Consider the following 26,110-nt stretch of genomic DNA (forward strand, 5'->3'; position numbering starts at 1 on the left):
AAAAACACTCTCCACTGGCGGGAGTTTTGAGAGCGGATGTGAAAAGCCTCGCCACAGTCATAATTCCTTTACACAACAAATTCCAAACTCAAGCTTCATAAGTAAATTAGCATTTGAAGCAATTGTTACATACCAAAAGACCAGTAGGCCTATGCTGGTAATCAAGTCCCCATTGCTGGTGAGCTTGCAATGTAACAGTTAATATTCTTGATCACCAAACCAATTTTGGAGCTGCATATTCATTTATTATGGCAATCCTCTGTCCCTGCAATTTGACGTTTGCGCTGCACCTGATCCAATATCTGTACAGCATATCAGCGATCTGTTCGCTAGCTCACCCCACATATGTTGATTGACAGTTTGCTTGTCCAATCAGAGTGCCGAGTGTGCGTTTCACTAGCTAATCTGTTGCAGGTTGTTTTTGCAAGGACGATGCTAAGGCTACTGTCTCTGGCTGCGTGTAGTAGAGTAACCCACGTAGACTCTGTGACACAAAGTAAGTGACAAAATATTATAAAACCTGACAAGATAATTTCAAGTCAAACATGAGTCTTCAGGCTCCAAGTCCAAATCAAGTCTCAAGTTATTTTATTTTCCTTTAAGTGGAGTCTCAATTCATCAAATATGTGACTCAAGTTAAACTCGAGTCCAAGTCATGTGACTTAAGTCCACAACTCTGATGATTAATAATGTGAATGTGTTAGGAGTTCTCCAAAACAACAGCTCCATGAAGTATGGACACAGGCTACAGTTTGAGTGCAGCAACCCAGACACGTTCTGAATGGGGAACCAGAGGTTGTCTGCTCAAACAATGGACAGTGGAGTCACTCCTTTCCAATTTGTGACGGTAAATTGTATTTGTATTCATTTAAAACATTGGGAAAATAATGCAACACAAACAAGTTATTTATTGTTTAAAGTAGATTTACAATTATTTCCAACTCACACACAAAATTAAGCAAAATAAAGCATTTTGGAAAGGGTAGGAAAGTTTTCTGGACAGTTTGCTATTCTTGCTGGGAATGAAAGCAGCTTGGTACATTTCATCACTAGTACATCTATGACCTCACTCATGTCTTCCTAGAGCCCAAGGATTTCTGTGGACCACCTCCACATCTCATTAACGGAGACACAATGGGCCGTACCAGAGAATGTTACAGAAACAGAGAATCAGTTCATTATGAATGCCAGTCTTACTACACCCTTAATAGCCTTTCATCCTACAAGACGTGTCCTAGTGGGATCTGGATTGGAGAGATGGCATACCTGAGTTAATTATATCTCTGAAACAACGTTTGCCTGATTCATATCCAATCACTCGCTCACATCCCTACGCTATACCCATGCTCACTCCCATTCACAGATCATGGTGGATTGTTGGGATCAATTCCCTTTCAAAGCCCCCCTGTGATCTCTGACTAGCCAGGGGAGATAATAAGGGCCTAGGGATTGGAGTGAGGGAGCAAATTGGAATGGGGCCCAACTGCAATGCCACCTGATCTTCAGGACATATTCACACACTGATTCCTGTACCATCTTCACATTTCAGAACCTGTCACAGGCGTCGGAAGGATTAGACCAAGGCGCAGCGTGTATAGTGCTCATCTTCTTTAATTTTTGAGAGAACACATAAACAAAAATAAACTAACGACAAACAACAGTTCCGTAAGGTACAACGACTATACGGAAAACAACCACCCACAAAACCCAAAGTAAAACAGGCTGCCTAAGTATGGCTTCCAATCAGAGACAACGAAAAACACCTGCCTCTGATTGGAAACTGTCATGACGTTGGCCTCTTTTGGTACAGGGAGGACAGTTGACCCCCTCCCTTTTGCACCACCACCCAACCTACCTTCCCCCCAACCCAGGCCCTGTGTGAAAGGGTTGTAAAAACCCTAAGAGGAGAATCTCCTACCACATGTTTCATAGAGAGACAAAGGAAATTCTTCCAACTCCTAGAATTGGAGAACCGAGCGACATGTGTGTTCTGGAGAAGGTTTGGAAGATTGGTGAAGAATCCAGCTACGAACTGATCCGCTTGGTACAATTTTGTGATACTCAGAAGAGACAATATAGCCATATTACCATAAAACTGTTTATATAATAGCCTCAGCTTGAGACTTGCATCATAATGGGTGTATAGAATGTATTAATAAGGATAAAGCTTTTGTAATACATTGAGATGCGATGTACTGATGTAATGTGATAGAATTGTATTTCTGTAACCAAGTCTAACTCAGTCATAGGCACGCCCCCAGGGACCCATACAGGACCAGGTGTCATTTGACAAGCCTGTTCAAGGGTCACTATAAAACCCTCCCTGATTTACATTTCTTTAGACCAGGCCTCCACTCCATGGCCAATAGGTTTTACCATCCAATTCCTCTACTGAAAGTGAACCATACCACGTGGTTAACTTTTAGACTATTGATACCGACAGAATAAGAACAAGTCTTTGATATTAATTATTAGTCTGCAGCTAAGTAAATTATATCATCGAACGCGAAGACCAAAGAAACATCCATTCTATGACGACATTAATGAATGTCGCTCTGAAAGATCCATTCTAACCGAGAGAGAGAGAGAGAGAGAGAGAGAGAGAGAGAGAGAGAGAGAGAACGCGGAGAAAACTCCCCAACAGAACCGAACTCTCCAACAAGAATCAGAACGACACACTGAGCGTAAATATATATTGATTGCAATTGTTCCCGAATGAGTGAGCCTTCAATTGTCAATTGTTAATATTAATGAACTCTGTAGGTGTGCATTCTCAGCTGACCGTTTATGACCCATTGTCTAACAGACCAGCCATGCCTGTTAGCCATTAGCGCACATTACTATACCAATCCTTTGTGACGATAATTACTGTTTGTATGTTTTCTGTTAATTACTTAGTGTAGTAAATAAATGATTTTAAGACAATTGATGTATGGATGATTTTAGTAAAGACTGGGTTCGTGCAGATACAACAATTTACGACGTTTGGAATGAGACTGGACTCGAGGTAAAATACACCATTTAAACCAGAAGATAATCGGCCTATACTATAATAGAATATAATATTATAGTACAGGAAAGTTATATTAGGAAAATTATAGCTTTGTAATCTGAATATTCTCCTTGGTGCCCCGATCTCCTAGTTAATTACAATTAAACGATTAATCAGTTTAATCGCGTGATAATAATTACAGGGAGCTAATTGATAAACATGTCTTCAGTTTAATGGTACCCAAAGACACGACAAAACCATACTCGGCCATACATGGTTAATGAAACATAGAAATTGAAAACTAGAACCAAAATCCCCTAGAACCCAAAAAAAACAAAACACACAAAACAAACCCCCCCTGCCACGACCTGACCATTCTACTATGGCAAATGACCCTTTTCACTGGTCAGCATGTGACAGTACCCCCCCGAAGGTGCAGACCCCGACTGCACCTCAAACAAAAACTCCACAAAAACAACCTCAAACCTAAAGGGAGGGACGGGAGGGTGGCCACCGTCTACGACGGTTCCTGCTACACCCTAGCCCTTCCGCCAATCCTCTAGCTACGGAGGTGGCTCTGGCTCCGGGCATAGGCCCCGTTCTGCGCTGCCGACCAACGCAGAAGGCTCTTGGCTGCAGACCACCGCTGAAGGCTCTGGGCTGCAGACCGTCGCTGGAGGGCCCGGGCTGAGAGGCGTCGCTGGAGGCCCCGGGCTGAGAGGCGTCGCTGGAGGCTCCGGGCTGAGGGGCGTCGCCGAAGCTTTCGTGCCATGGTTCATCACTACTGGTTCCGCCTCATGGATCATCACTGGAGGCTTTGTGCCATGGATCATCACTGGGGGCTCCGGGCCATGGGTTATCACTGGAGGCTTCATGCCATGGATTAACCCTACAGGCTCCGGGCCATGGGTTATCACTGGAGGCTTCGTGCCATGGATCATCCCTACAGGCTCCGGGCCATCGATCATCACTGGAGGTTTCATGCCATGGATTAACCCTACAGGCTCCGGGCCATGGATCATCACTGGAGGCTTCATGCCACGGATTAACCCTACAGGCTCCGGGCCATGGATCATCACTGGAGGTTTCATGCCGTGGATTAACCCTACAGGCTCCGGGCCATGGATCATCACTGGAGGCTTCATGCCATGTATTATCGCTGGAGGCTTCGGACCATTGATCATCACTGGAGGCTTCCTACGGGGAGCTGGAACCGGTCTCACCAGACTGGTGAGACGCACAGGAGACTGGGTGCGCAGAGGCGCACCGGAGGTCTGGAGCTCAGGGCTGGCACACTCCGTCCTGGCTGGATGGTCACTGTAGCCCGGCACGGGCGGAGCGCTGGCACAGTGCGAACTGGGCTGTGCTGGGGAATGTGGGCTGCCATGCGTAGAGCAGGCGCCGGATAAACTGGGCCGAGGAGACGCACTGGCGGCCAGATGCGCTGAGCAGGCACACTCCTTCCTGCGGAGCCCGTACCGACCGCACCGGACTGTGCGTGCGGATGGGCGAGATAGTGCGCATTACCCCGTAATGCATTTCTCGCCCCTCTGCACGCCCGCTCCGCAGTGCCCTTTCCGCCAGCACCATTTCCCGGATTCTCACGTCGAACTCAGCGCTTGACTCCTTTCTTGGTTCCGGTTTGCTCCACGGCTCTCTCCTGTACGCCCGGGAAGATAGGTCAAACATGGAAAATGAAACATAGAAATAGAAAACTAGAAACAAAATCCCCTAGAACCAAAAAACCCCAAAACACACAAAACAAACCCCCCCTGCCATGCCCTGACCTTTTTACTTTGGCAAATGACCCTTTTCACTGGTCAGGACATCACAGAACCCGAGGCCCTTGTAACCTTATCCAGTTTGGGATGAACAGCTGATGAACACACAGAACATCCAATGAGCATATTGGACAGAAAATAAAAAGACCCTACATTTACCACATGGGGATCATATCACTGTTAAGTGTGCTGCTCATGGTAGACTTAGCCAGGTAGTGTTGGTTTTCATCAGCAGTGCATACATGGGGTCATGACTTTGCCTCTTTGCCCATTATGATCTCAGCTTACGGAAAGTGATGACTCCTGTCTTGTTGGACGAACATGTCAATGAATAACCCCTGTCAATAGTTTGCTCCAATTATTTACAGATTCATGGTTTCATGATTGTCCAACATTAAATAAAGTGCCTCTGGTTCATATTTACTCATCTACTCTTTAGTTCATTGTTATCTGGGAATATTATCATCAGGTATTGTTTACAATATTGAAGCAGCCAGACAATATCTATTAAAATTATTCCTGTGGTGTTCTTTGCCATGTATTTCAACTACATCATCGTCACTGAGTGAATCTTGAACATTAAGGCAGGAATACTGACTTTCAATTCTCATATGCAAGAAAACGTTTAATGTTTTGTTTAGTTGGTAAGGTAATATGGGCTAAACCCTGGCATGCTCCTGAGGTGTAGAAATTGATTTTGGCCTTCCCATTTTGCCCCTGGAAAACATGGCTTTATGGGAAACAGTTATCTTGCATTACTGGAACAAACATTCTGAAGGCCATGTCAATAGACAGTTAACCAGACTTATGTAAGGGTTGTGTAAGTACAGTATTTGTTGTTCAACATCTTCTGTGATTCAATGACCATATAAATGTTTTAATGGAGCCTATCAGCATTCAAACTAACTGTCTTTCTAGCTCTAAACTATCCTCAGCCACATGCTTTAACCTCACTGGTAGATGAGGCTAGCTCTAAACTATCCTCAGCCACATGCTTTAACCTCACTGGTAGATGAGGCTAGCTCTAAACTATCCTCAGCCACATGCTTTAACCTCACTGGTAGATGAGGCTAGCTCTAAACTATCCTCAGCCACATGCTTTAACCTCACTGGTAGATGAGGCTAGCTCTAAACTATCCTCAGCCACATGCTTTAACCTCACTGGTAGATGAGGCTAGCTCTAAATTATCCTCAGCCACATGCTTTAACCTCACTGGTAGATGAGGCTAGCTCTAAACTAACCTCAGCCACATGCTTTAAACTCACTGGTAGATGAGGCTAGCTCTAAACTATCCTCAGCCAAATGCTTTAAACTCACTGGCAGATGAGACTAGCTCTAAACTATCCCCAGCCACATGCTTTAAACTCACTGGCAGATGAGGCTAGCTCTAAACTATCCTCAGCCACATGCTTTAAACTCACTGGCAGATGAGGCTAGCTCTAAATTATCCTCAGCCACATGCTTTAAACTCACTGGTAGATGAGGCTAGCTCTAAACTATCCTCAGCCACATGCTTTAAACTCACTGGCAGATGAGGCTAGCTCTAAATTATCCTCAGCCACATGCTTTAACCTCACTGGTAGATGAGGCTATCTCTAAACTATCCTCAGCCACATGCTTTAACCTCACTGGTAGATGAGGCTAGCTCTAAACTATCCTCAGCCACATGCTTTAAACTCACTGGTAGATGAGGCTAGCTCTAAACTATCATCAGCCACATGCTTTAACCTCACTGGTAGATGAGGCTAGCTCTAAACTATCCTCAGCCACATGCTTTAAACTCACTGGTAGATGAGGCTAGCGCTAAACTATCATCAGCCACATGCTTTAACCTCACTGGTAGATGAGGCTAGCGCTAACCCTACAGTATGCATATTAGAATATTGTTGATATGTAAGTATATGATGTAGCTAAAACAATAATTGCAACATTAGTGGAAGAACAAGTATAGTATAGTATAGTATAGTATAGTATAGTATAGTATAGTATAGTATAGATTAGTATATATATATTTTATTTTTATTTTTTATTTATCCTTTTTGAGGGGGTTTGACAGGACAAAAAGACACAAACCAACAGACATTCCACAAATACGCATGCATCCTCCCACCTACTCCCCTCCACAGGACCTTACTGGAGTACATACAGTGTCAAAGTAGTGATTTTAAGCTGTCAAGAGTTGTATTCCAAATGTCAATATTGTCTGATTTTGCATCCTGCAGTTGACAGATCGACAGTTCAAGTTGAGCTATGTCTTTGAATGAGGAAATTGCTGATGTGGTAGAGTGTGTGGGGCTTGCCTTTGTTAGGCAACCATTCTCTTGGCTGCTGTTAGGCCAGCAAGCCAAATCCTTCTTTGCCTGTATATTAGGTTCAGTCATCATTAAGCAGAAGCACATTGGAAAGACAATAGTATAGTATATACAGTATAGTTCAACATACTACAATTTTCAATTATTTTTATAATTTTTTTTATTTATTTCACCTTTATCTAACCAGGTAGGACAGTTGAGAACAAGTTCTCATTTACAACTGCCACCTGGCCAAGATAAAGCAGTGCGACAAAAACAACAACAACACGGAGTTACACATAAACAAATGTACAGTCAATTACACAATAGAAGAATCTTTGTACAGTGTGTGCAAATGTAGAAGAGTAGGGCGGTAAGGCAATAAATAGGCCATAGAGGCTAAATAATTACAATTTCGCATTAACACTGGAATGACAGATGTGCAGATGATTATGTGCAAATAGAGACACTGGGGTGCAATAGAGCAAGAGGATAAATAACAATATGGGGATGAGGTAGTTGGGTGTGCTATTTACAGATTTGCTGTATATAGGTACAGTGATTGGTAAGCTGCTCTGACAGCTGATGCTTAAAGTTAGAGAGGGAGATATAAGAATCCAGCTCCAGTGATTTTTGCAATTTGTTCCAATCATTGGCAGCAGACAACGGGAACGAAAGGCGGCCTAAGTAAGTGTTGGCTTTGGGGATGTCCAGTGAAATATACCTGCTGGAGTGCAGCGGTGGGTGTTGCTATGGTGACCAGTGAGCTGAGATAAGGCGGGGCTTTACCTACCAAAGACTTATAGATGACCTGGAGCCAGTGCGTTTGGCGATGAGTACGTAGTGAGGGCCAGCCAACGAGAGCATACAGGTCGCAGTGGTGGGTAGTATACGGGGCTTTGGTGACAAAACAGATGGCATTGTGATAGACTACATCCAGTTTGCTGAGTAACACATTGTATCCTTTACACATGTCTAAATAAAGTTACATAAAGTTACAAATGAAGTTACATTGTATATTTTACACATGTCAAAACAATATTAGGTAACACATTGGTTCCTTCAGACAGTATGTGATGACAGTCTATGGTGACATCTGCTTCATGGCCCACATGCCATCAGGCAGCTCCAGTAGCTTTAATCCAGGGCTTGAGTTCAACGGTGGTGTTGCCGTATAAGATGAGCCTCTGGCAGAGGAACATCTGCATACAGTCTAGCCACACCCACCACTTCCTCCCGGCCTTTGACTGGGCCTTGCTGCTCTCTAGCTGCTTGTGGCTGGGGCCTCTTCCTGTCCTTCTTCCACTTCTTCTTGTTCTTCCTTGTTTCAGTGTTACCAGAGTTCTGTTGGGAGACTGGAGGAGTCATCAGGTCATATTATCCAGGCTCAGTCACGACAGAAGTGGTGTCAGGCTCATAGACCTTAAGCACCAACTGTTTGGGCCTCTTGCAGAAGAATTGTACTCTTGAAAAGACATGGTTGTGGTGTTACCATTTTAAAAAATGTATGGAAGGGATGTAGGGGAACATGCCATTAATGGTAAAGGTGTCAACGGATTGGGACATAAGTGTTCAGAGACACACTAGTGTATTTTTTAGGGACAATGAGGGACACTGGGAGCTTCTTTTGAGAGGAAAGATCAGTCAACTAAGTGAATGGGCTGGGGGCTGTGAAAAGTCTCAGGAGGGCAGTTCTTACACAGTATGAATTGTTGTGTATGGCACCATTCAATCGTTCTCATACACAATAACACATTTACTGTCTCTAAGCACAACCTAAAACCCCTTCCTCATTTCAAAGACTTATCTGTAAACCTCGCCATGCCCATTGACTTTGACAGATCATTATTGTTAATAGAAGCTCTTGGCATGGATTTTTGTAGACATATATTGTGTTTTGAGAATCTCCAGAGAGAAGAATTAGGTGGTTGTGTAATTACTGTTGTAACCGCAAGGAGTGCCCCTTCCCTCATGCTTGTGAACCCAAAATGCTGACTTATTAGGGTATTTTTCAGCAGGGCACTGTGGAAGGACTCCAGATTACCTGAGTTTTACAAAGAGAAAAGGTAAAAGAGAAAGTGGTGAGACTAAATTGATGACATGGTCTGGAAGGTACTCTGAAGTCCTCAGGCTACATCCAACCACCTGTAACCACAAGCTCTTTCCAGCTTGTGGTTTGGATAATTTTGGTGTTTGTTAATATATCGAACAAGCTTGGGGTTACAGGTGGTCAAATCGAATGTGCTTGGGGTTACAGGTGGTCATATCGAACGAGCTTGGGGTTACAAGTGCTCATATAGTACGAGCTTGGGGTTACAGGTGGTCGAATCGAACAAGCTTGGGGTTACAGGTGGTCATATAGAATGAGCTTGGGGTTACAGGTGGTCATATCGAACAAGCTTGGAGTTACAGGTGGTCATATAGAACGAGCTTGGGGTTACAGGTGGTCATATAGAACAAGTTTGGGGTTACAGGTGGTCATATTGAACAAGCTTGGGGTTACAGATGGTCATATCGAACAAGCTTGGAGTTACAAGTGGTCATATAGAACGAGCTTGGGATTACAGGTGGTCATATAGTACGAGCTTGGGGTTACAGGTGGTCATATAGAACGAGCTTGGGGTTACAGGTGGTTGGAAGTAGCCTGAAGACCAGAGTATCTTTCAGACTATATAGTTCTGACAATATGCAGTAGCAGAGCCAGGGTGAAATCTCCCTTTAAGGTGTGATCAGTCCCTCTAGTGGCCTGGGCCTGTAACTGTAGGTTGTTTTCTCTTCAGCTGTGCTGAAATACTGAAGTAGCTAGTTATCCTGGTAGACGCCATCTGAGGTCCTTCTGCTGCTGAGCAATATCTTTATTTTTCTAGGGATTTATAGCATTATATTTTCAATGTGGCGCACATATATACGTGGCAAAAGAAATGAGGTTATATTCAACCAAAAATGAAACCTTTTATAATACAAAGCAAAGGCTATAGCAACACAAAATGTCTTGGAAAGAATAATTAGCCCATTGCAAGGAGTGATAACACAGCAGTCCAATTACTGCATGTCCATGTGTGGGAGGGCACTTCCCCCCACCCAAAGCCTTTTTACATTGAGCCTTTTCACAAGAACTCTGTGATATTTCCTGTAATTCTACCGCAATAGATTGAAATCAATATTTTTTAATATTCCAGCATTTTGGGTCAGTCCCCCTTGACAGAGGTCCTCTTCAGTGCTCCCTGGGGGCTGGAACTCTGTAGACAAACATTAACTTAGGGATAGATACTGTTTATTTATGTTCTATTTCTTCCATTTGTACTGCATCTACCATTTGATCAACATGAAATCATCTCTGACTCTGCTGTGTCTGGTGGTATGGCTGAATGTGGATGCTTCATCAGCTCAGACTGGTAAGGATGTGTTGTCCTTCACTTTCTCACATGCTTGTAGTTCCACATTGTGTTAGTATCCACCAATTGCTCTGTAAGACTCTGACTAGACTATACAAAGTGGGTAAACATAACTGATGTGTTTGCTTTGCTACTTTTATCAAATGCTGCACAACAAAATCAAATCAAATTTTATTTATCACATGCGGGGAATACAACAGGCTTAGACCTTACCGTGAAATGCTTACTTACAAGCCCTTAACCAACAATGCAGAGTTATGTGCTAAATAAACTAAAGGAAAAATAGGTACACAATAAAATAACAATAAAGAGGCTATAAACAAGGGGTGCCGATACCGAGTCAATGTGTAGGGGTACGGGGTAGGTGAGGTAATGAAGGTAATATTTACATGTACTGTAGGTAGGGGCAAAGTGACTATGATAATAAACAGAGTAGCAGCAGCGTACGTGAACAGTGTGAAGGAATGTGTGTGTGTGTGTGTGTGTGTGTGTGTGTGTGTGTGTGTGTGTGTGTGTGTGTGTGTGTGTGTGTGTGTGTGTGTGTGTGTGTGTGTGTGTGTCTGATGAAAATATGCATATGTGTGTGTCCGTGTGTGTGTTGGAGTGTCATTGTACTATGTGTGAGTGTGTGGTTATATTCCAGTGAGTTTACATCGAGCCTGTGCAAGAGAGTCAGTGCAAAAAATAAGTTTAAATAATAATAAATTAAGAGGTCAATGCAAATAGTCTTTGTAGCCATTTCCTTTACTGTTCAGTAGTCTTATGGCTTGGGGGTAGAAGCTGTTAAAGGAACCTTTTGGTCCTAGACTTGTCGCTCCAGTACCGCTTGCTGTGCGGTAGCAGAGAAAACAGTCTATGACTTGGGTGGTGGGAGTCATTGACAATTTTTAGGGCCTTCCTCTGACACCGCCTGGTATAGAGATCCTGGATGTCAGGGAGCTAAGCTCCAGTGATGTACGAGGCCATACGTACTACCCTCTGTAGCGCCTTGCAGTCGGATGCCTAGTAGTTGCCATACCAAGTGGTGATGAAACCAGGCAGGATGCTCTCGATGGAGCTGCTGTTTAACGTTTTTGAGGATCTGAGGTCCCATGCCAAATCTTTTCAGCCTCCAGAGCCCTATTCACAATTTTTTTTGTGTTTGAACCATGATAGGTTCTTCGTGGTGTGGACGCCAATGAACTTGAATCTCTCGACCTCCACTCCAGTCCCATCGATGTGAATGGGACGTGCTCGGCACTCCTTTTCCTGTTGTTCACAATAAGCTTGTTTGTCTTGCTCACATTGACGTAGAGGGCGTTGTCCTGGCACCACACTGCCAGATTGCTGACCTCCTTCCTATAGGCTGTCTCATCATCGTCGGTGATCAGGCCTACCACCATGTGTCGTCGGCATACTTAATGATGGTGTTGGAGTTATGCGTGGCCACACAGTCTTGGGTGAATAGGGAGTACATGAGGGGACTAAGCACGCACCCCTGAGGGGCCCCCGTGTTGAGGGTCAGTGTGGCGGATGTGTTATTGCCTACCCTTACAACCTGGGGGCGGCCCCTCTCCGGAAGTCCAGGATCCAGTTGCAGAGGGAGGTGTTCAGTCCCAGGGTCCTTAGCTTAGTGATGAGCTTGGAGGGCACTACGGTGTTGAACAGCATTCTCACATAGGTGTTCCTTTTGTCCAGGTGAGAAAGGGCAGTCATCTGTTGGGGTGGTATTTGAATTGGAGTGGGTCCAGGGTTTCTGAGACGATGGTGTTCATGTGAGCCATGATCAGCCTTTCAAAGTATTTCATGGCTACAGATGTGAGTGCTACGAGGCGGTAGTCATTTAGGCAGGTTACCTTGGCTTTCTTGGGCACAGAGACTATGGTGGTCTGCTTGAAACCAGAAGTATATGGACAACTGCTCGTCAAACATCTCATTCCAAAATCATTAATTGTCACGCCCTGATCTGTTTCACCTGTCCTTGTGCTTGTCTCCACCCCCTCCAGGTGTCACACATTATCCCCGGTGTATTTATACCTGTGTTTTCTGTTTCTCTGTGCCAGTTCGTCTTGTTTGCCAAGTCAACCAGCGTTTATCTCCTAGCCCCTATTTTTCCCCAGTCTCTGTTTTTTCCTAGTCCTCCTGGTTTTGACCATTGCCTGTACTGACACCGAACCCGCCTGCTTGACCATTCTTCCTGCCCTGACCTCGAGTCTGCCTAACGTCTTGTACTGTTTGGAGACGGACCTGGTTACTGAACCCCTGCCTGTCCTGACCTCGAGACTGTCTAACGCCCTGTACTGTTTGTACTCTGACCTGGTTTATGAACTCTCGCCTGTACCCAATCTGCCTTTTGCCTACCCCTTGGGTTATAATAAATATCGGAACTCGGTGCCCTTATATTAATATGGTGTTGGTCCCCTCTTTGCTGCTATAACAACCTCCACTCTCCTGGGAAGGTTTTCCACTAGATGTTAGAAAATTGCTGCAAGGTCTTGCTTCCATTCAGCCACAAGAGCATTAGTGAGGTCAGGCACTGATGTTGGGCGATTAGGTCTGTTGATAACATTCCAATTCATCCCAAAGGTGTTCGATGGGGTTGAGGTCAGGGCTCTGTGCAGGCCAGTCAAGTTCTTCCATACCGATCTCGATAAACCCTTTCTTTATGGACCTCACTTTGTGCACTGTGTTTTTCAAATCAAATCAAATTTTATTGGTCACATACACATGGTTAGCAGATATTATTGCAAGTGTAGCGAAAGGCTTGTTTTTCTAGTTCCGACAGTGCACCAATATCTAAGAAGTAATCTACCACTTCCACAACAACTACATAGTACACACAAATCTAAGTAAAGGGATGGAATAAGAATATGTACATATAAATATATGGATGAGCAATGAACGAGCGGCGTAGGCAAGATGCAATAGATGGTATAAAATACAGTATAAACATATGGGATGAGTAACACAAGATATGTAAACATCATTATTAAAGTGGCATTAATAAATTGACTAGTGATCCATTTGTTAGAGTGGCAAATGATTTCAATTCTGTACCTAGGCAGCAGCCTCTCTGTGTTAGTGATGGCTGTATAACAGTCTGATGGCCTTGATATATAAGCTATTTTTCAGTCTCTCGGCCCCAGCTTTGATGCGCGCCTTCTGGATGGTATCGGGGTGAACAGGCAGTGGCTCGGGTGGTTGTTGTTCTTGATGATCTTTTGAACTTCCTGTGACTCGGGTGCTGTAGGTGTCTTGAAAAGCAGGTAGCTTGCCCCCGGTGATGTGTTGTGCAGACCGCCCCACCCTCTGGAGAGCCCTGTTGTTGTGGGTGGCGCAGCTGCCGTACCAGGCGCTGATACAGCCCAACAGAATGCTCTCAATTGTGCATCTGTAACACTTTGTGAGGGTTTTAGGTGACAAGCCAAATTTCTTCTGCCTCCTGAGGTTGACGAGGCGCTGTTGGGTCTTCTTCACCACACTGTCTGTGTGGGTGGACCATTTCAGTTTGTCTGATGTGTACGCCGAGGAACTTAAAACTTTCCATCTTCTACACTACTGTCCCGTCGATGTGGAAAGGGGGGTGCTCCCTCTGCTGTTTCCTGAAGTCCACGATCATCTCCTTTGTTTTGTTGACATTGAGTGAAAGGTGGTTTTCCTGACACCACACTCCCAGTGCCTTCACCTCATCCCTATAGGCTGTCTCGTCATTGTTGGTGATCAAGCTTACTACTGTTATGTTGTCTGCAAACTTGATGATCAAGTTGGAGGCGTGCATGGCCACACAGTCATGGGTGAACAGGGAGTACAGGAGGGGGCTGAGTATGCACCCTTGTGGGGCTCCAGTGGTGAGGATCAGCGAAGTGTAGATGTTGTTTTCTACCTTCACCACCTGGGGCGAACCATCAGGAAGTCCAGGACCCAATCGCACAGAGCGGGTTGAGACCCAGGGCCTCAAGCCTAATGATGAGCTTGGAGGGTACTATGGTGTTGAATGCTGAGCTGTAGTCAATGAACAGCATTCTTACATAGGCATTCCTCTTGTTCAAATGGGATAGGGCAGTGTGCAGTGTGATGGCGATTGCATCTTCTGTGGACATATTGGGGCAGTAAGGTGACAGGTAAGGTGGAGGTGATATGATCCTTGACTAGTCTCTCAAAGCACTTCATGTTGACAGAAGTAGGTTCTACAGGGAGATAGTCATTTAGTTCAGTTACCTTTGCCTTCTTGGGTACAGGATCAATAGTGGCCGTCTTGAAGCATGTTGGGACAGCAGACTGGGATAGGGAGAGATTGAATATGTCCGTAAACACATCAGCCAGCTGGACTATGCATGCTCTGAGGACGCGGCTAGGAATGCTGTCTGGGCTGGCAGCCTTGCGAGAGTTAACACATATAAATATCTTACTCACGTCGGCCATGGAGAAGGAGAACACACAGTCCTTGGGAGTAGGCCGCATCGGTGGCACTGTATTATCCTCAAAGCGGACAAAGAAGGTGTTTAGTTTGTCTGGAAGCAAGACGTGGGTGTCCGTGAAGTGGCTGGTTTTCTTTTTGTAGTCCGTGACTGTCTGTAGACCCAGCCACATACGTCTTGTGTCTGAGCCATTGAATTGCTATCATGCTGAAACAGGAAAGGGCCTTCCCCAAACTGTTGCCACACAGTTGGAAGCACAGAATTGTCTAGAATGTAATTGTATGCTGTAGCGTTAAGATTTCCCTTCACTGGAATAATGGGGCCTAGCCCAAACCATGAAAAACAGCCCCAGACCATTATTCTTCCTCCACCAAACTTTAAAGTTGCCACTATGCATTGGGGCAGGTAGAGTTTTCCTGGCATCCGCCAAACCTAGCTTCGTCCGTCAGACTACCAGATGGTCAAACGTGATTCATGACTCTAGAGAACGCATTCCCAATGCTCAAGAGACCAATGGTGGTGAGCTTTACACCACTCCAGCCAACGCTTGGCATTGTATATGGTGATCTTAGGCTTGTGTGCGGCTGCTCGGCCAAGGAAACCCATTTCATGAAGCTCCCGTCGAACAGTTCTTGTGCTGATGTTGCATCCATAGGCAGTTTGGAACTCGGTACTGAGTGTTGCAACCTAGCGCTTCAGCACTCAGCAGTCCCGCTCTGTGAGCTTGTGTGGCCTACCACTTTGTGGCTGACCCGTTGTTGCTCCTAGACATTTCCACTTCTCAATAAGAGCACTTACAATTGACCGGGGCAGCTCTAGCAGGGAAGAAATTTGACAAACTGACTAGTTGGAAAGGTGGTATCCTATGATGGTGCCACGTTAAAAGTCACTGAGCTCTTCAGTAAGGCCATTCTACTGCCAATGTTTTTCCCTATGGAGATTGCATGGCTATGTGGTCAATTTTATACACCTATCAGCAACAGGTGTTGCTGAAATAGCCGAATTCACTAATTTGAAGCGGTGTCAACATACTTTTGTATATATAGTGTATTACAAACTGGGTCAGGGAGAGCTTGAAAATGTCAGTGAAGACACTTGCCAGCTGGTCAGCTCTTGCTCTGAGTATGCGTCCTGGTAATCCGTCTGAATGTTAACCTGTTTAACCTCTCTGGGCTAGGGGGCGGTATTTTTACGTCCGGATGAAAAGCATGCCCAAAGTAAACTGCCTGCTACTCAGGCCCAGAATCTAGGATATGCATATTATTATTAGATTATGATAGAAAACACTCTGAAGTTTCTAAAACTGTTTGAATGATGTCTGTGAGTATAACAGAACTGATTTGGCAGGCGAATCCCAGAGCACAATCCATCCAGGGAAAAAATGTTTTGAGGTCAATCTGTTTTCCATTAGGTTTCTATTGCAAGCCCGTTTTAATAGAAATATGCTTGCAGTTCCCACGGCTTCCACCAGATGTCAACAGTCTTTAGAAATTGGTTGATGTTTTTCCTTTGAGTAATGAAGAAGTCACCCTTTCCTTTCTGAGGCTCGAGCCAGGTGGACTGTTTCGTTTGGGGCGCATGACCTGAAACTCACTCCACTTTCATTTTATCCACTATTGAACACGGTATAGTCCGTCTTAAATTTTAGCGATTATTTACGTTTTAAAATACCTAAAGTTGGATTAGAAAAGTTGTTTGAAATGTTTGGAACAAGTTTACAGGTAACTTATTAGATATTTTGTAGTCATGTTGAGGGAGTTGGAACCGGTCTTTTTCTGAAACAAACACGCTAAATAAATGGATATTTTGGGGATATAAGGATAAAAGGACCGTTTGTGATGTTTATGGGACATTTAGGAGTGCCAACAGAAGATCTTCAAAGGTAAGGCATGAATTATATCGTTATTTCTGAGTTTTGTGTCACGCCTGGCGGGTTGAAATAGGATTGTCATGTGTTTATATGTGGGGTGCTGTCCTCAGATGGTTTGCTTTCGCCGTAAAGCCTTTTTGAAATCTGACACGTTGGCTGGATTAACAACAAGTGTAGCTTTAATTTGAAGTATTGCATGTGTGATTTCATGAAAGTTTAATATTTAGTAATTTCATTTGAATTTGGCGCCCTGCACGTTCACTGGATGTTGGTCAGGTGGGACATTAGTGTCCCATCTAGCCTAGAGAGGTTAAAGGTCTTAGTCACATTGGCAATGGAGGGAGCGCGATCACACAGTCGTCCAGAACAGCTGGTGCTCTCATGCATTGTTCAGTGTTGCTTGCCTCAAATTGAACACAGAAGGCATTTAACTCATCTGGTAGGCTTACGTCACTGGGCAGCTCAAGGCTGGGTTTCTCTTTGTAATCTGTGATAGTTTGCAAGCCCTGCTATAGCCGACGAGCGTCAGAGCCGGTGTAGTAGGGTTGAATCTCAGTCCTGTACTGACGCTTTACCTGTTTGATTGTTGGGCCAAGGAGGAGGCCTTTGGCAAAGGCTCACATAGTCTGGTAAACAGAACACATTGTCAATTGCTTCTTGCTTCAGGGATATCAAAAGGATCACACTGTCTGAAGGGATGATGGGTACTGAGAGGTGTAGGGCAACCCAGCCCCCGAAGTCTTTCATCAATACTCTATGCAAAAGGATTTATTGTCTAATAAGGAATTCAGCATTCTCTGTGTTGATATCTCAAACCCCTATCTGTCTCACTTCTGAGAAGCAGTAATACTATTGGTCAACAACTCAAATAATTCAGATGTTATGAAGGGTCTTAGATTCATTGTCCCTTTTTTTTTTTGCTACTGACCTGTGCTGGTGAGATAGAAAGAGCGAGGGTGTTTCTTTCTCTCTCTCTCATGATCCAGTTGTCATGGCACAAGCCATGGTCTCTCTGATCATGCCTAGAATAATGCCTTGTAATGTCAATATTGCCTTCTAACTTAAGATTTACGCCTTGTATGTTAATCCATTCATTTCGCAACGTAATTAAATACTTGCCTTTTGATATAGATAATTCTCCTACCTTTCTTTTTTATTAAAAACAAAAAAATGTGTTTTAAGTGAGAATAGGCATTTGTCTGAAGTCGAAAAATAAATTAAATTCACATGAGCACAACAATGCTTATTCCACCCATAATCTACCAAGGTTTTCCAGCACACAGCTTTGACCTATTACAGTAGCTTTGTTGGTAATGTACTTCAGACTATGTGTAGGCAGGTTGCTTAGGATTCAAACCTTCTCAAACAGCCTCATTCATACTCAACTATATATTGACATTTGAAGTCAGCAGGGTAACTCATCTCTTTATCTTGAGGCACACTACTAACATAATGTGTTTCTATTATTTTTTGTGTCCAAAATGCAGAAGTGAAATGTAATTTATCATTACCACCAACAAGAGGAACCAGTTACACACCTGCTGGCAGAAATCTGTTCTTGCCTGATGAAAGGCTGACGGTGACCTGTACCTCAGGATTCTGGAACTTTTTCTCACGTCGGACTGAAGATATAATAACATGCAAAGAGGACGGAGAGTGGTCATCTTCTACAGATTGTGAACGTATGTTCATACTGGAGAGTATATTGTAGTATGATATATTGAGAGTGTATTGGGATATACACAGGTGAATCGCTATATATTACTGTACAGGTTTGATTCATGCTGACACTAAACATCTCTATCATTGTAGTGACAACATGTGGTGATCCACGTGACCCTCTTGTGAGTTCTCCCTACCGCTGGCAGCGGGGTCAATTGGGAGGAACTCAGCATTACAGCTGTAGAACCGGATTTAAAACCACAAATGCCCGGGGTGTTGCCACATGCACAAGTGATGGCTCCTGGACTCCAGACCCACTCTGTGAAGGTGCAGTTTATTAAAGGAAGCCATCTTTGAATATCACTGTGGTTTGATTACCTTGTGCTCCGATGTTAGTTTGGACTGCATCAGAATTACATTGTTTGTCTTTCAGAGATAACATGTGACAAGCCAGATATCCTAAATGCTGTGATTAAAGACCCTAAAACGAGATACAAAATCAATGATCCGCTCACTTATGAGTGTAAGATGAATTATGAACTATTGCACAGTACTGCCAGACCTACTGCTACCTGTACAACAAATGGCTGGACCCAGACACATGGCTGTAAAGGTAGGATGACATTTCAATTTCAATCATCTAAAACTCTGAGGATGTGAGTGAAGACACTGATCCAGAGGGTTTAAGGCTACTGGAAAGATCAAGCATCAGATTTTAGCCTATTGTTTTATTCCCTATTTGATGATTTGGTGTGGAATTGGTAATGGCATGAACGTTCACTCACTTTGCTCTGATTTGGTTTTCCAGATATTGCTCTGTTCAGTGCTTTTACCAAACTGACAGCTTGGCCAAAATGTCATGATATGGTAATGCTTTATAGAACAGGTCCTCTAAGTGCGCTGTTAACTGAACGATGTGTCAAAATGCGTTCTGTAATGTTTCATGCCATTGTTTCCCCCACAAATAAAGGGGGTATGCATCATATTGACGGTATAAGGAGGTATAGACAGGTGTGTCACTGTGTGTTACTGTACTGGTAAGATTCATGCTAACACTAAACATCTCTATCATTGTAGTGATAACATGTGGTGAACCACGTGACCCTCTTGTGAGTTCTCCCTACCGCTGGCAGCGGGGTCAATTGGGAGGAACTCAGCGTTACAGCTGTAGAACCGGATTTAAAACCATGAATGTGTCACATTGTGTTCTATAATGTTTCATGTCCTTGTTTCCCCCAGAAATAGAGGGAGCATGTATCAACCCACCTGTGATGAATGGATTCATAGTTCAGTCAAATGAGAGGAATGTTGATCCCAGGAAAAGGAAGATATACTATTCCTGCAATGTAGGGTTCAAACCCTCTACCGGGGGTTGGTGGGGTGAAGCCACATGTACTGAGGGAACATGGTCTGGAATATTAGAGTGTATTGGTAAGAAAACAGATCCTCTAGATATTACCTCTTTACAAAGTAGATCAAGAACAGTAAAATGCATTTCCTTCGCTAGATTGGTCTGAAACTCAATCTCAATATTCTTTCTCTCTAGATCAATCACAATGTGGCAGAATCCCTGTCATTCCCAACACAAAAAAGGTACCTCACAGTGAAGTCTATAACAATAAACAAACTGTTACAATTGATTGCAAAGATGGATACACATCTGAAAAGATGACTATAAAATGTAAGGATGGAGAATGGCAAACACCGTTACCAGCTTGTAAACGTGAGTAGTTGTTAATAGTTTAGTGCATTTGAAAAAATCACTTGATTTTAATTGTATGCAGTGGCCAGTCATCCTTCAATGTATGTTTACTATATGTTTGAATAGTTTGGAGAAAAGGCCCCAGAAGCCCATATGATATTATGTAATTACATAGGTAGTAGTTCTGTGTATGTACTGTGTGTATGTTTTCTACACAATCTTTCATCAATATTTTCTTCTCTTGAAGCGCAAGGCGTTCCATGTGATCCTCCACCTAAAGTTGAAAATGCAATTGTTAAAATCCCCTATCAAAATAAATATATAGAGGGATTTGAAGTGAATTATGAATGTCGCAAGTCCTTTTGAAATAGAGGGACTTAAAAAAACTTACTTGCGAAAATGGGAGTTGGACAACTTCACCACCAACATGCAAACGTAAGTATTGATAACTGTTTGAAACTGATGCAGTAATTCAGTTTAGAGTTACTCTGCTATGAACATCACCTATTCAAACAGGAAAAAAATGATATTTAAATGTTCATTGAGATGAAAAATTCTGTATCACATAACACCATTATTCTCCTCTCATACAATCAGGGATACTTGTTTAGGCATTGCTTGGTTTTACAGAAAATTCCATCTCTGATTTATAGTTTCTCAATATGTCTCCAATGTGTCCACTTTGAGATAGTTGCTGTTGTTTTTTGCTATAATGCAATATAGTGTAGTTTTCCTAGATATGATCATGGATGAGTTTCAGTGCATATTTACAGTATATATCACAAATTGCCCCAGTTACATTCACTGAATATGGTGTACATTGGCCCTTGACTATGGTTCTATCCATACAGTCATTCTCTGCCACTTTTGTGTCTCTGATTGTAATTTGATAATTCAAACATGCTCTGCTTCACCTGCAGAGTACTGTGGTAAGACTGAGGGCACAGGGAGGAGAATGGAGATTCCTGAGCAAGGGCTAGAGAGATACGAGAATGGGAACCAAATAGACTATAAGTGCATCAGCCCATACAAAGGCCCTGGAGGAAAAGCAACTTGCAAGAATGGAGAATGGCACATGCCAATTGAGTGTAAAGGTAAGTCTTAAGTCTATGGTACTGTATTATCATGGTACTGTATTTTTTCATGGTACTGTATAATCTTGACAATGTATTATCATGGTATTGTATTATCATGATAGTGTATCATGGTACTGTATTATCATGGTACTGTATTATAATGGTATTCTATTATCATGGTACTGTATTATCATAGTATTGTATTTTCATGATAGTGTATTATGGTGCTGTATTATCATAGTATTGTATTATCATGGTATTGTATTATCATGGTCCTGTATTATCATGGTACTGTATAATCTTGACAATGTATTATCATGGTACTGTATTTTCACGGTCCTCTTATCATGGTGCTGTATTAACATGGCACTATCATGATTATGCTACTGTATTTTCATGGTATTGTATTATCATGGTATTGCAACATGGTACTGTATTAACATGGCACTATCATGATTATCCTACTGTATTACCATGGGATTGTATTATCCTGTAATGTATCATTGTAATGTATTTTCATGGTATTGTATTATCCTGGTACTGTATCATGATTTCTATCTATTCCCTGTTTAATCTAGCAAGCTGTCCTGATCCCCCTCCTATGAGTAATGGAGATTTGCTTTACTTCTTGCCTCTGGTGATCTCAGCTTACTGGACGTGATAGCAACTGTCTTGTTGGACGAACATGTAAATGAATAACCCCTGTCAATAGTTTGCTCCAATTATTTTCAGATTGGTGTTTCATGATTGTCCAACATTAAATAAAGTGTCTCTGGTTCTAATTTACTCATCTACTCTTTAGTTCATCTGGGAATATTATCATCAAGTATTTTGTTACGATATTGAAGCAGCCAGACAATATCTATTAAAATGTTCCCGTAGTGTTCCTACTACATCACAGTCACTGAGTGAGTCCTGAACATTAAGTCAGGAATATTGTTCTTCAATTCTTATACGCAAGAAAACTTTGAATGTAATGTTATGAATGTTTTGTTGAGATGGTAGGCTAATTTTCAGCAAACCTTGGCATGCTCCCAAGGTGTAGCAATTGATTTTGGCCCTCCCGTGTTGCTTCTGGAAAACATGCCTTCATGGGAAATTGTGATATTGGCTTGCTGGAACAAACATACTGAAGGCCATGTCAATAGACAGTTAACCAAATGTATATAAGGCTTATGGAAGTACAGTATTTGTTGTTCAACATGTTTTGTTTCAATAATGACCATATAAATGTTTTAATGGAGCCTATCAGCATTCAAACTAACTGTAGCCCCCAATGTCTTTCTAGCTCTAAACTATCCTCAACCACATGCTTTAACCTCACTGGTAGATGTGGCTAGCTCTAAACTATCCTCAGCCACATGCTTTAACCTCACTGGTAGATGAGGCTAGCTCTAAACTATCCTCAGCCACATGCTTTAACCTCACTGGTAGATGAGGCTAGCTCTAAACTATCCTCAGCCACATGCTTTAACCTCACTGGCAGATGAGGCTAGCTCTAAACTATCCTCAGCCACATGCTTTAACCTCATTGGTAGATGAGGCTAGCTCTAAACTATCCTCAGCCACATGCTTTAACCTCACTGGTAGATGAGGCTAGCTCTAAATATACAGGGTGCAGAGAATATTGTAGATACAGGATGTCTTTATTATGTAGTTGAACAATATTTCATCACTAGTGGAAGAGCAAGTATAGTATATTATAGTATAGTATAATATAGTGTCAGGATTCACCTAGCGGTCATGATTTGGGCCGTACAAATGTTTGATGTATTAGAATAATTGATTATGCGTATGTTATATTAATAGAAGGGGAGGGGTTATAAGACCCCCTAACATATTTGCAAAAGGGTTTTCTAATGATCAATTAGCCTTTTAAAATGATAAACTTGGATAAGCTAAAACAACGTGCCATTGGAACACAGGAGTGATGTTTGCTGATAATGGGCCTCTGTACGCCTATGTAGATATTCCATAAAACAAATTCTGCCGTTTCCAGCTACAATAGTCATTTACAACATTAACAATGTCTACACTGTATTTCTGATCAATTTGATGTTATTTTAATGGACCAAACATTTTCTTTCAAGAACATGGACATTTCTAAGTGACCCCAAACATTTGAACAGTAGTGTATGTTACCGCACACTGTAAAAACGAATTGCCTAACTCATTAAAGAAATTGAGTAGTGGCTACTCAAACATCTCCAACGGTCAGTAGAACTCAAATCATAAAAGTTGTACTAACTCAGATGTCAATAAGATCTCTTATCACTTAATGTTTTTGAGTATTGTTTACAAATATTAGGTTAATGAGTAAATGTAACTTTATTATTTGTGTTCTGCTACTCTGAAGTTGAGTTTTTGCAAGTTATGATGATTTAATATTTTAAAGTCAATCTAACATTTCTTAAATAAGATGTTCTTGATTCTATTATGTTTTACATCTTTACTTAATTTCTGACTACTACTTTATTATCTTAATATTTGAGTAAAAATCACAGATTTATCTACTGTATCTGTGTTGTGCTGATATAGAACGGGTATTTAAACACTTTGGACTTTATGATACTTTTACACAATGTTTTATGCATGTTTGAAGAAAGAAAAATATATTTTTGTAAAAAATAGTATTAAGCAGGTTGCTATAATGTGTAATTGATCAGGATGTCAGTACAGGATATCAAAAACATCTGGCAAATTGACGTTCAATAATGAGACAAGCCATTCCAACCATCAACAAGGTCGTGTGCACCACTCTTAATGACAGAGGTTAATGCAGCTTCCTGTAATATTCACAGCTCTACATCCAGTTTCTGCTAGAGAAATGAGAACTGTTCTCAACAATGACTGGTTACATCTCTACCTCCAGTTACTGTTAGAGGAATGAGAACTGTTCTCAACAATGACTGGTTACATCTCTACCTCCAGTTACTGTTAGAGAAATGAGAACTGTTCTCAACAATGACTGGTTACATCTCTACCTCCAGTTACTGTTAGAGGAATGAGAACTGTTCTCAACAATGGCTGGTTACATCTCTACCTCCAGTTACTGTTAGAGGAATGAGAACTGTTAAAGGAATGAGTTCTACAACCAATTCCTTCGATCTCATGGCTTGGTTTTTTACCTGACGTGCACTATCTTTTTGAGACGCAGTTGGTAAACGTTTGATGGTGGAACAGCCATTTCCCCCCTGTGAAGGTAAACATTTCACTTTAGCCAAAACTAAGCAAATCACTTTATCGCCAACAATATGTACCTTTAGACGTTACATCAGGTGTGCAAATGTTCTATTCAGCAATTTAGTGATTTTAGACGTGACTTGTGAAACTGCAGAGAGGATTAATAATGTGAATGTGATAGGAGTTCTCCAAAACAACAGCACCATGAAGTATAGACACAGGCTACAGTTTGAGTGCAGCAACCCAGACACGTTCTGAAGGGGGTCGTAAAGCTTCAGCTTACATGAAGAGATGGGCTCTGGCTTGTTGGACAAACATGTCAATGGATATAACCCCCGTCAATAGTTTGCTCAAACTATTTTTTCTGGGGCTTGCATAAACTAAGGAACATTGATATCACAGGAGTTGTTTTTCATGTCAGTCCGAACTTCAATAAAGTACCTCTGGTTTTGAATACTCAATTATTTTGTCTGTTATTAGGGGAACAGTATTATACTAGACATGGTCAGAAACAACAACGGTGGGGATAAAGCATCTCATGGCAGGAAGTGGTCACAGCACAAGGCTCTTTCAGGTGACATCAGATGTTTTATTTACAGCAGTAGGCAGTCAAAGTAAATATTTACAGAATGGATTCAAGAATCGCTCCGGTATATTTTCTGTTTGGCATGTGCAAATTAGATCTAAATCACGTCTTTCTATAACCAGATGCTTCACACACACACCTATCTAGACAGTTAAAACGCCACGTTACTCACCCATTGTCAGGAGACTTCTAGTGTTTTTCTCCCACAGAGGTTTTTAGATCATTAACATGGGATAATAGTAATAGGTCTACATGTTCTTTAATTCACCCTTATTCAATCCATTAACCTACAGCCTAAATGCTTCCACCGTGTGGCCACCAACCATCAGTGTATACACCTTGCATCATGTCTTCTTATTGAATCAAATGTTATCAAAGACAACTCATGGAGCTTTTTCTAGATAGAATCAAAACATTAACAACGGTTCATGAAGTTATAGGCTATACAACACCCTGCAATGTGATCTTTCTCCGTAGTGGTGAGTTGTGTCCCCGAGGCTGCAGATGGACGGGTGGTTGTGAGCGGTCTGCCAGATGATGATGGTGTTATACAGTACGGTCATGAGCTCAGGTTCAGCTGCCCCAACCCAGCACACCAACTGAAGGGAAACCCACAGGTAGTGTGTGCCGCGGGGGGGATGTGGAACAGCCGTTTCCCCATCTGTGAAGGTAAACATTTAAGGTCAGCAAAAACAAAGCAAATCACTTTACGGACAACAACACATTACTTCAGGTGTGCAAATGTTCTACAGCTGCACCATTGAGAGCATCCTGACCGGATGCATCACCGCCTGGTATGGCAGCTGCTCGGCATCTGACCATAAGGCACTACATAGGGTAGTGCGTACGGCCCAGGACATCAATGGGGCCAAACTTCCTGCCATCCAGGACATATATACTAGGCGGTGTCAGAGGAAGGCCCAAAAAATTGTCAAAGACTCCAGTCACCCAAGTCATATACTGTCCTCTCAAGCCGGCAAGCAGTACTGGATCGCCAAGTCTAGGTCCAAAAGGCTCCTTAACAGCTTCTACCCCTAAGCCTGCTGTACAATTAATAAAATGGCCACCAGGACTATTTACATTGACAGCCCCCCATCCCCCTACCCCTTTGTCTTTACACTGCTGCTACTTGCTGTTATTATCTTTGCAGTCACTTTACCCCTGCCTACATGTA

The 26,110-nt window shown here is 42.6% G+C and overlaps 1 protein-coding gene across 1 annotated transcript; it reads left to right on the plus strand.

Moving 5' to 3' along the window:
- The first annotated feature begins 10,228 nt into the window (after positions 1-10,228).
- LOC106560549 (complement factor H) lies at positions 10,229-25,358 on the plus strand. Its single transcript, XM_014123544.2, is given in 10 exon segments — positions 10,229-10,460; positions 18,215-18,409; positions 18,540-18,716; positions 18,823-19,002; positions 19,629-19,820; positions 19,936-20,112; positions 20,339-20,469; positions 20,472-20,526; positions 21,012-21,185; positions 21,746-25,358. Coding segments are annotated over 10 exon segments (1,479 nt in total). The 5' UTR covers positions 10,229-10,345; the 3' UTR covers positions 21,829-25,358.
- Positions 25,359-26,110: the final 752 nt, after the last annotated feature.

Source organism: Salmo salar, chromosome ssa10, assembly GCF_905237065.1.
Source record: "Salmo salar chromosome ssa10, Ssal_v3.1, whole genome shotgun sequence".
Lineage (NCBI taxonomy): Eukaryota > Metazoa > Chordata > Actinopteri > Salmoniformes > Salmonidae > Salmo > Salmo salar.